The sequence below is a fragment of the Bufo gargarizans genome, chromosome 1 (genome assembly GCF_014858855.1).
Source record: "Bufo gargarizans isolate SCDJY-AF-19 chromosome 1, ASM1485885v1, whole genome shotgun sequence".
NCBI classification, from domain to species: Eukaryota; Metazoa; Chordata; class Amphibia; order Anura; family Bufonidae; genus Bufo; species Bufo gargarizans.
In genome coordinates, this window is record NC_058080.1 from 700,169,768 (window position 1) to 700,181,837 (window position 12,070).

General features: G+C 42.6%; 1 protein-coding gene across 2 annotated transcripts in view; it reads left to right on the forward strand.

The window, feature by feature from the left end:
- The window catches only part of LOC122924804 (von Willebrand factor A domain-containing protein 5A-like), a 212,276-nt gene that overhangs the window by 175,056 nt on the left and 25,150 nt on the right, over window positions 1-12,070 (forward strand). For both annotated transcript variants that reach the window (XM_044276245.1, XM_044276246.1), the window contains exons 18-19: window positions 3,480-3,497; window positions 9,029-9,196. In XM_044276245.1, the coding sequence (XP_044132180.1) occupies window positions 3,480-3,497; window positions 9,029-9,196 (186 nt within the window). The remainder of the gene's footprint in view (window positions 1-3,479; window positions 3,498-9,028; window positions 9,197-12,070) is intronic.

Genomic DNA, 12,070 nt, shown 5'->3' on the forward strand with positions numbered 1-12,070 from the left:
CATTCATTGAGGCAGTCAGCTAGTTCTTTATCTTCTTCCATATACCTTCCTTCTTTTGTTTTTAATTTGGTAATTCCTTGCTTTAGTTTCCTTTTTTCATTTATGTATCTGAAGAATGCCTTATCGCCTTTTTTCCCTGAATGAGCTAATTTCTCTTCTGCCTGTGCTTTAGAAGCTCTTATAACTTGTTTGGCCTCTCTCTGCCTAATCTTATAAATTTGCCTGTCATCCTCGTTAGTTTTTTTTTGTAATTCCTAAATGCTTTCTTTTTGTTTTTAATGATTTTGGCCACTTCTGCTGAGTACCACAGTGGTCTCTTCCTTTTTTTGCTTTTACTGACAAGCCTAATGCAATTTTCTGTTGCCTTCAATTGTGCCACTTTTAAGTAGTCCCATTTCTCTTGGACTCCAATGAAACTGTTCCAGTCTGATAGGGACTCGTATACCACTAATCTAATTTTAGAAAAGTCAGTTTTTCTAAAATCTAAAACATTTGTTTTTGTGTGGTGTGACTCAGTCACTGTACTTATAGTAAACCACACTGACTGGTGATCACTAAATCCCAAGCTTTCCCCTACAGTAATATCAAATACCAAATTCCCATTTGTGAATACTAAATCTAAAATGGCCTCCTTCCGGGTTGGCTCCTCCACTACTTGCTGTAGAGATAATCCCAGTAGGGAATTTAGAATATCTGTACTCCTGGCAGAACTAGCTATTTTGGTTTTCCAGTTTACATCTGGAAGATTGAAGTCTCCCATAATGATAACTTCCCCCTTCAATGTCATTTTAGCTATTTCCTCAACTAGTAGATCATCTAATTCTTTGACTTGGCTAGGTGGTCTATATATCACACCTACACGAGTTACCTTATGATTATCAAGCTGCAAGGTAACCCAAACTGACTCTAAATTGTTCTCGCTGACTTGTATCAAATTAGATTTTATGCTATCTTTCACATACACGGCCACCCCTCCCCTTCTTGGCTTCTCTGTCTTTCCTGTATAGAGAGAACCCTGGTATTGATATATCCCAGTCATTACTCCCCTTGAACCACGTCTCAGTAACAGCCACTACATCTATATTCTCAGATGCCATTATAGCCTCAAGTTCATTGATCTTATTCCCTAGACTATGAGCATTTGTAGACAAGACTCTGAGCTTGTCATTTCTTAACCTTTGTGCTACTGGCCTCTTCTGGCATTGTTCCGGGGGGGCAGTTGGACTGCTGGATTATCACTCTTTTGCCCCCCTTTCCTAGTTTAAATGCTTCTTAGCAAATACTTGGAACTGTTCACCGAGGACATTCGTTCCCTTGAGAGAAAGATGCAAACCATCTTTCTTGTACAGTTCTTTTCCATTCCAACAAGAGCTAACATGAGACACAAAGCCAAACCCTTGGTTCAGACACCATTCACCAAGCCATACATTGAATTCCTTAATGCGCATCTTCCTGTCATGCTGAAGGTTATGCACAGGCAAAACTGCAGAGAATGAAACAGTTGATGCAACCTCCCATATATCCTTTCCAAGTGTGTGAAAAGCTTCTTTCACATTTGAAACCTCATTGCAAGCCAGATCGTTTGTCCCAAGATGGAGAATCCCTTTCCTGCTTTGCTTGCCTAACAATATTAAGGATCAGTCGTCTATCCCTGCTAGCAGTAGCACCAGGGAGACATCTCACAACACCATTCTCCTCATCACACCTCTTTTGATGGAATTGCCCACCAACAGCTGCTTACTATCAATCCTCACCTTCTCCTTTTTGTCTTTGGCTGCAGTCTTACATACTTTAGGCATGGGAGATAAACTTGAAGGAGTGAAGATAAAATGCCTATTACAATATGTCCTGGAAGGTGTTACATGTAGTGATCCAAGTTCCAAGATCTTTACTTTACATATAGATGCTCCATGGACATTTCTTTTTATATGAGGTTCTCTTTTAACTCTAAGATATATGACACGAGCATAGAGCAACCAGATAAAGGGCATATATAGGGGGAGATTTATCAAACTGGTGTAGAGTAGAACTGGCTTCCACATTCCACATTTCATTTTCCAAAGGAGCTGTCAAAAATAAAAGGTGGAATCTGATTGGTTGCTATGGGCAACTAATTCAGTTCTACTTTACACCAGTTTGAAAAAATCTCCCCCATAGTGTCTAGATAAATATCACATGCAGTGACAGATAAATATCATATATAGGGGCCCATTATTAAGACAGGCGTTTTAGACGCTGGTTTTAATAAAGCCCTATAGCTAGCGATGGATCTGCCGGAGTTATAAGGAGGCACAGCCCTCTATATAACTTCCGCGGATCCTCCGCCAGTTCTAAATGTAAGACAGGTTCCTATTTGTCTTACATTTAGACCTTTTTTCTACGCCTGAAACAAGCGTAGAAAATGGTAAATGAGACGGGCCTACTGGCCCATCCCCTTCCCCGCCCACAGCGCGCCTACTTTTTTAGACCTAGCGTGAGCGGGGAGAAATCGCAAATTGAATTAAATGATAAATTACCACCATAGTGTCTAGATAAATATCACATGTAGTGATCGGACATATAACATATAAGAATTACATGTAGGTATCAGAAGTCCTGCCCCCTATACACAATACAATGTATTACATCAAGGTAGGAGACTTGTATGCAGGATATGGTCACAAATTCTAATTCTATTTTTTGTATACTTTTCAGCACAAATGGCATGTTAAGTAATATGTTTTTGTATTGTTAAGATCAGATGATATATTGTAGAATAGGGCACTTTTGACTGATCATGAAAATACACGGGAGATTAAACATGAAGTTGATCAGGGGGCTCTTTTTTAATTATAAGATGTATGACACATGAAGCATATAGTGACCAGATAAGGAGCACATATAGCGACTCGAAAAATATAACATGTAGTGACCAGATAAATATCACATATAGTGACCCGATAAATATCACATATAGTGACTAGATAAATATCACATGTAGTGACCAGATGAATATCAAATATATGGGCAGCATGGTGGTTCAGTGGTTAGCGTTGTTGTCCCGGGTCCTGGGTTCAAATCTGACCAAGGACAACATCTGCATGGAGTTTGTACCATATGTTCTCCCCGTGTTTGCGTGGGTTTCCACTGGGTTCTCCGGTTTCCTCCCACACTCCAAAGACATACTGATAGGGAACTTAGATTGTGAGCCTCATTGGGGACAATGCTAATGTCTGTAAAGTGCTGCAGAATATGTCAGCGCTATATAAGTGCATAAAATAAATATAGCGATATCATACAACATATAGTGGCCAGATAAATAGGGTAGAGGGAAACCAGGTAAATAGAGCAGTAATATATAGCACATCCTAGTATATTAATAGTATTGTAAGCTAAGAATGCTATTTCTCTAGCATTTTCTGTAGTGATTAATCACAATGTGGACATTAGTGTGTGGTATATGGACTAATATTCTGTAATCATTTGCTTTTCTTTCACAGATTCTGGTCCCGTGTTAAGTAAGTTTCTCTTTATTCTACTTCAAGGGGTTGTGTCACTTCAACAAGTAGCATTTGTGGTCGGGGCTACACCTAGAACAGGAATCCAAACTAGAAGTTACCTAAAAACGGTTTGATCAGTGCAGTAACCGCAACATTGTAGGGATGACTGAAGGAGGCCATCCCCTGGTGTGACAATGGAATGGAGGGTGGGAAGGGTGGGAGTGCTAAAACAAAAGTAGAATGTAAGGGAGGGGGGAATGACCCTAAATAGCGGGGCAGAGCCCCTCCCACACATACAAGCCAATAAATCGGCCTTATTACTTGTGGTCGGGGCTACACCTAGAACAGGAATCCTAACTAGAAGTTACCTAAAAACGGTTTGATTTGTGCCGTAACCGCAACGTTGTAGGGATGACTGAAGGAGGCCAAAAAGGACAACATGTAACCAGTAAACTTTATTACAATTTGCACTTACAACACCAAGTTCTGAAAGGCAAGAGACATCTCAACGTTTGGGTGAGGTATGTATCTGTAATAACAGGAGGACTGCCACCACCCTAATTTCTGATGACGTGAGCTGGAACTTGGTTCTTGGATGCTGCGGAAGCGGCGCCGATCTGAAAGGAGTGGCCAGAGACAGATGCTGGGTCTATACCTAGGTTGGCCACCAGGGTACGGATATGAGAGACAAATTTGGTAGTTGTGAGATGCGCCGCATTGAATGGCAACAGTGGACCATGGGGTGGTTTACTGTCAGAATTTTTTAACAACTAGCGTAGCACTTGAACGGGGCAACAGCAGTGGGTGGTAGGATAGTATGTGATCTGGGTTGGAGGGCCTGATTGTGATGTTTTGGTGGACGTGAGCGAGAGAATGAAGCTTTCTCTATTTGCCTTCAGTTGACCGACAGTCAGATACCTGCGGTTACTAAGGGCTGAGGTAAACTCTCCTGGTCTTAGGAACCCATAGAAATCCAGGTATATAGCTGCTTTGATCACTAGACTCTGTTGGGCGCCAAAGGGGCTTTTGTCTAACATGTCAGATAACTGACTAAATGTTTGCCTGGTGATGGCCTGTCGGCCAGGACGTTTGTTTTGATTGCATTTTTCAAGACCCCTGAGAGTAGCCTTAATTACATGAATGGAGAAGAGTGAGGGAGCTTCTGGTTGACTCGAGGCTTGGAAATGCTGAATACTGGCTAAGTAGGACTTAACTGTAGAGTATGACAATTTAAATTCAGAATGACAATAACCGATGAAAGCTAAGATGTAGTTGGTAAAATCGAGACTGCCTTGGGGAAACCTGTCTTGGAATTTGAGATATGCCCTCCAACCTGTATGGTAAGACCTGGCCGTGTTGGGTGACAGGGACTTGGCTAGTAATGAACGAGTTGTAACTAGATGAGTTTAAACCCAGATCAGTGACGAAAAAGGAGGAACTGTGGCACCGCTGACGTCCACATCGGGAAATACCTGTGAGAAAAGGGTAAATTTAGCTCTAGACAGGGCATCGGCCACAAACTTTTTTCCCCCGGATATATGTGAGCATATGTATCGAAACTGGTGCTGCAAGGATAGAAGCACTAGACGTCTGATGAACAATAACTCCTGAGGGGATTTAGATGACCCGTTATTTAAGATATCAATGACCGCTGCGTTGTCGGAAACGAATAATACAGTGTGACCAGTCCATTCGTGACCCCAAACATGAGCAGCTGCAACTATGGGGTAAACCTCAAAGGAAGCTGAAGACTGAAGAAACCCCGGCAGTGTCTTGACCTCGTTAGGCCACACGTTCGCTAACCAATGTGTGCCAAAAATGGCTGCAAACCCAGAACTGGGAGCGGCATTGGAGAAAACTACAGGGGAACTGTTGGACACTTCAGGGATGAAGAGTGAAATACCATTCCAGTTATTAAGAAAATAGTCCCACATGGCTAAATCGGCTACTGCTTGGTCATCAAGGCATATGAGGCTGTCTTGGGAAGAAGCTGAAGGTAGGAGAGCTAGTAGTCCTGAAACAAATGGCCTACCTTGGGGCATAACTCGCATAGCAAAGTTTAACATACCTAAAAGAGACTGTAATTCAACTTTCTTAATAGTTCTGGTCTGCGTAAACTTGTGAAGGACGACCCTAATCCTGCCCAATTTGTTTTCCGGTAATTTTGCGACGATGTATGTCGTGTCCAGAATGATGCCTAGGAAAGTGATAACTGAGGATGGACCTTCGACCTTTTTCGAGGGATACAGGAATACCAAGTTGCTGGAAACAGCTTAGAACCGACTGTAGTGCTTTTGAATTGGACCCAGGGTGTTCTAACAATAGAAAGTCATCCAGGTAATGGATGAGAAAACTACAATGAAACTCGTTGACTAGTTTTCAGTGGAGAGCCTGAGCCAATTTGTCAAACAACCACGGGCTGCTTTTGGATCCGAAGGTGAGTTTAGAGGCAACTCGATGGAAATAAGTTCATCTGCTGCTTGAGGGTGACGCTCTGCTGATAATAAATTTCTGCATTCATAAGATGATTCGGGCAGGGCAATTAGAATAGTGTGTAAACCTGACCTCAATCTCGATATAAGGAACTGTAGGGTCGCGGTGGTTGCGTAGGAAATGCAGCAAGCAATCAATGTTAACGACACTCAAATATGACTTATCCGACTTTAATGTACAGACCGATTTGGGATGGGCTCTGAAGCAATTAACACAAACATGTAATAGCCTACACTGACTGTAATTGCAGGAGGAAAAATTAAAATTATTGCAGATCTGGGATCGGCCGAGGTATTTTATAGGCCTCCCTAACTTATCAACTAAACCGGAGGTATTCTGGGGTTCAGAGTACCCAGATGGCTGTGCGGAAAGGCTACTATCGACACTTGAGGCAGCCTTGTGACACCATTCTGCTGTGTGGTAGATGGACTGGCATAGAGAACAAGCAGGAGCCCTAAGGCCAGCAAAATGTCTACAAAATATCTCAGTGTCGATATTAGCCCAGTTCGTGAGGAATTGAAATTGACTGAGGGCCGCCGCAGCCGTAGCAGAAAAGGAACAGTGATAATCGTAGAACAAACTACCACCATATTTGTAACCCAACTCGGTTACCCTGAACAAATAGAGATCTAATTCCTCCCTCCGGTCGGGCCGTACAGAGCAAATCACATCCCTATATTGGCTGAAAGCTAGAAGGAACTCGGGGATAGTAAGCTTTTTATTCAACCTGAGATCACGGCCCCTGAGTATCACTGAAACATCTCCACATGCAATGACTTTGCTGTCTGAGAAATCCCGAGTAGCAATCAACAGGGAAGCCAAGTTGACGTCCCTGCCTTCAAGGATATCGTTTTTGGTGTTAGCCGGTATGAAGTGAGTCAGAGTGATATTAGGAACAGAGACTGTCGTACCGGTACCCCCAGCGGCGGACGTGGACAGGATGGCCAACTCTGGATTCGGAGGAGTGAGGATGGCACCACGGGACTCGACCGTTTCCAGTCTGGATTGAATGTCGGTGACTGATGACATGAGATTGTTAAGCATAACGTGAATTTGAGCGAGCGACATCTGGACCGTGGCCATAGAGACTTCCTCCTGACGTTGAGGACTTGAATTGGACATGAGTAGGTGGTATAATTCTGCCTTCCTGGCCAAGGCTGAAAACGGTATACCTACCTGGATAGCTCCGCCATCAAACTGGGTACGGTCCAATTCCGTAATGACGGGATGCTACCCCCTTCGGACAGTCTGGCGGCATTCTCGTTGACCGAGGCCTCCACAATATCAGAGGCATGAGACATGGTCCTGTAGGTACAGTATGTAACAATGAGGCTCAGCAACATGACCCGAGACCAGACACCAGTGACAAACCTACCACCAGACAATGTGGTGTGTGCAAACATGCTATCGTGATTGGTGTCACCTCGTGACCAATAATTGCTGCCATAGACAGAGCTGACTTACCCACAGCGCGGGGGGAGCGAATGGCAGGTTGAGGCGAATACCTAAGCTAAAACCGTGAGTTTTAGAAGACAAAAGGGAGCAAACCTATCCTTGAAAACTTCCCTATACTACCTGTTGGAAACTAAACTGGACCACCCAGAATCGACAGTTGACCCTGAGAAGAAAAAACTTCCCTGGAGAGAGAACGGAAAAAACATACTTAAATAGATAAGGAAACGGCGATACGTGACTTGAAAGGTGAACGAGATTGATGAATGTACAAGGTTGCTATGTGTAATCTATGACGGTATGAAGCAAACTAACGTGGCAATTTCGGACCTGCAAATGACTGAACACGAACTAGTGAGATAACCGTTGAACGTGCATATACACTCACCTAAAGAATTATTAGGAACACCTGTTCTATTTCTCATTAATGCAATTATCTAGTCAACCAATCACATGGCAGTTGCTTCAATCCATGTAGGGTTGTGGTCCTGGTCAAGACAATCTCCAGAACTCCAAACTGAATGTCAGAATGGGAAAGAAAGGTGATTTAAGCAATTTTGAGCGTGGCATGGTTGTTGGTGCCAGACGGGCCGGTCTGAGTATTTCACAATCTGCTCAGTTACTGGGATTTTCACTCACAACCATTTCTAGGGTTTACAAAGAATGGTGTGAAAAGGGAAAAACATCCAGTATGCGGCAGTCCTGTGGGCGAAAATGCCTTGTTGATGCTAGAGGTCAGAGGAGAATGGGCCGACCTATTCAAGCTGATAGAAGAGCAACGTTGACTGAAATAACCACTCGTATGCAGCAAAGCATTTGTGAAGCCACAACACGCACAACCTTGAGGCGGATGGGCTACAACAGCAGAAGACCCCACCGGGTACCACTCATCTCCACTACAAATAGGAAAAAGAGGCTACAATTTGCACGAGCTCACCAAAATTGGACTGTTGAAGACTGGAAAAATGTTGCCTGGTCTGATGAGTCTCGATTTCTGTTGAGACATTCAAATGGTAGAGTCCGAATTTGGCCTAAACAGAATGAGAACATGTATCCATCCTCTGATGGCTACTTCTAGTAGGATAATGCACCATGTCACAAAGCTCGAATCAATTCAAATTGGTTTCTTGAACATGACAATGAGTTCACTGTACTAAAATGGCCCCCACAGTCACCAGATCTCAACCCAATAGAGCATCTTTGGGATGTGGCTGAACGGGAGCTTCGTGCCCTGGATGTGCATCCCTCAAATCTCCATCAACTGCAAGATGCTATCCTATCAATATGGGCCAACATTTCTAAAGAATGCTATCAGCACCTTGTTGAATCAATGCCACGTAGAATTAAGGCATTTCTATAGGCAAAAGGGGGTCCAACACCATATTAGTATGGTGTTCCTAATAATTCTTTAGGTGAGTGTATATTTTATTATAAATATTTTTTTGCATACATATATATATTTTTTAAATATATAAATGAGTGATTTTTTAATTTTTTTTTATACAACATAATTGAGTGTGTATATATTGATAAAATTTGCAAGACATGAAATGAGTATATATGTATTTTCTTTTCTCTATTTTTTATTTATTTTTATACAATAGCAGGAGTGAACACCAGAGGGCGCCAGTATCCTAGCTTGCAACAAAGCTGTCTTGTGAACCCCCGGCCTGCATTCCCATCTGTGACCCAAACAGGAACGATGCCAGAGACACCATGCGGGAGACTGGGAGCAAGCAGGCCAGCAGAAACAGGAGAGGGGGAAATAATGCGTGAGTAAAGAGAAAACCCTGCCTCACTAATTGCACAGCGGCCCATGACAAACATTTGAGCGACGAACTCGGGATCACGCTGACCCCTACATCCTACCTACACTGCCGCGTGGGAGCCGATGTTGCCAGGCAGATCGCTCCACTGCAGCGTCACTCCCCCTTACCTGGGGAGCCGCCGCCGCCGACCGGACTGAACAACGTGGCCGCTGACTGAGGCGGCACCTTACCTGGCTTGTGGGGCGCCCTCTGGAGACACACGAGGGGCAGTATGGCACTGTTTGTAGCGCTGTAGTCTGCTGTAGCCACGTTCTGTGCTGAAACAGACGTAGAATGTAGGGGAGGGGGGAATGACCCTAAATAGCGGGGCAGAGCCCCTCCCACAAATACAGGCCAATAAATCGGCCTTATTACTTATCATGTAGAGAAAGTTAATACAAGGCACTTACTAATGTATTGTGATTGTCCATATTACCTCCCTTTGCTGGCTGGATTCATATTTCCCTGCAATCCATCAGTGGTGGTGGTCGTGCTTGCACACTATACTGTAGGAAGAAATGTCGGCCTCTCTGGTCACTGGGACCGTGGGAGCGCACATAGGCTGGTGCTTTTTCCTATAATATACAAGCACAGCCATGCTGATGGATTGCAGGGTGGTCGTAACAATGGAAACAAGCCGTGTATAATGAGATTGAAAAATGTATTCAGACAGCAAAGAAAGCAATATCAGTAATAACAATACATCAATAAGTGGAGTGTATTAACTTTCTCTATAAATGCCATTTGCTAAAGTGACAAAACCCCTTTAAAGGGAACCTGTCATGTGGATATTTGATTATAATCTAACTAATTATATACAATCATTAACTACTAAAAAGTACCTTAGATGTATTCACTTACTGGTGTGACAGATGGTTATCTCATAATATACACACAAAGATGCCGCATGCTAATGAGCTGATTTGAGTCCAGCGTGATGTCATTGAGTCCAGCGTATATTTAATTCAGCGCTATAGCCACTCCCCTGCCCACCTGCTGCTGATTCATATGGAAACAAATTGTCATTCAGCAGCAGGTGGGCGGGGAGAGTCAGGAGCTCATGAATATTCATGACTTATCATTATCAGCTGGAGCTTTTCAATACAAGATGTTGGCAGATTGACTGGGTCAATTAAAGAAAGTGACCCAGCATTGTGCTAAGCGAATCAGTCACTTATTTATGTTGCCCTTAGTTAGGACACCATAAAACTGGTGACAGGTTCCCTTTAAGTTCTCCTTTTTAACCTATCTGTGTGAATTCAATGAACTGTATGTGATTGCTGCAAAAATTGCTAGTTGTTGCAAAATGTGCCGCTCAATGCAATCCTCTGGATGTGTCTGCTGGTAGTTGTTGACTAGGCCTAATCAAAGCGGTGACATTTCCATCTGTTGTGCCCCGTTCTGTGTGAGAAATACACTGCTGGAAAATGAAAAAAAAACTTGAAGGAGTGAAAATAAAACGCCTATTACAATATGTCCTGGAAGGTGTTACATGTAGTGATCCAAGTTCCAAGATCTTTACCTTACATATAGATGCTCCAGTGGACTTATTTTTTGATAGGAGGTTCTCTTTTCATTCTAAGATATATGACACGAGCATAGAGCGACCAGATAAAGGGCATATATAGGGGGAGATTTATAAAACTGGTGTAGAGTAGAACTGGCTTAGTTGCCCATAGCAACCAATCCGATTCCACATTTCATTTTCCAAAAGGAGCTGTCAAAAATGAAAGGTGGAATCTGATTGGTTGCTATGGGCAACTAATTCAGTTCTACTTTACACCAGTATTACCAACAAACAAGGACACACATATAAAATAATAATACATTTTTATTAGATAACATCATAAAAGATAACAACAAAATAAGTAATTATCAATATAATAAAATAGCAGTAATGCAGTAGCGCTGCGAATCAGCGGCACACCAAAGATACACAGGTTAAATGTACCCCCTTAAGACACCCCTCCTAATGGCTTGGCAATAATAATCATACGGAGATAAAAAAAATCTCCTCAACAAGCCAATGGAGAGCAAGTCTTATAATGATATAGGTGATATCTTGCAAATAGAGTTGCGACAATCATCAAGGATAATATAAGATGTCAGTATAGATATGTCAGAGCCACCCACATGCAATAATCCATGTGGAGCCCATATCCCAACAACAAGCAAGTAGCAACCAATTAAAGATATTATGGGGGACAAACCTTAGATCTCTGGTGAGCGCACCCCGACGCGCGTTTCGCTCGGCTTCTTCAAGGGGCTTGTCTATCCTGCCTGAACCATACTCTTAAATAGACCTACAGCTGGGAAAATCAACCACTCACATACCGCCATGTACCACGCCTATACGCCGGTGACGTCACATCCACCATATTGGAGCCAGGAAGTGACGCCTATGACGGCCATCTCAAGTAAGGCTACTAGAATTCAATCCCGAACCGTAGCAGATATTAGTGACCCTCACAGATCAGCTTTATAATAGTGGGACATGTTGGTCATTATAATTATAAAGCTTAACTCGGCACCTCAGAATTACAATAGCAGGAGGAGGGGGGAGGAATTACAAAGACGGAGGGTGGGGGAGGAGGGATGAACTACCTTAATTTAAGCCCCATAAAGTGCAAATGCGTATCAAAACTCACATAATAACAATAAGATCCACAATTAATACAATTCAATATCAATAAATAAATAAATAAAGCCATACATCAATACATATACTGTATAATTAACTTCTGAAAGCACATGTATAAATAAATAAAAATTTAAAATAAAATCCAATGCACCATCAAATATTAAATCCTATATAAACATATTACATATGATTATATC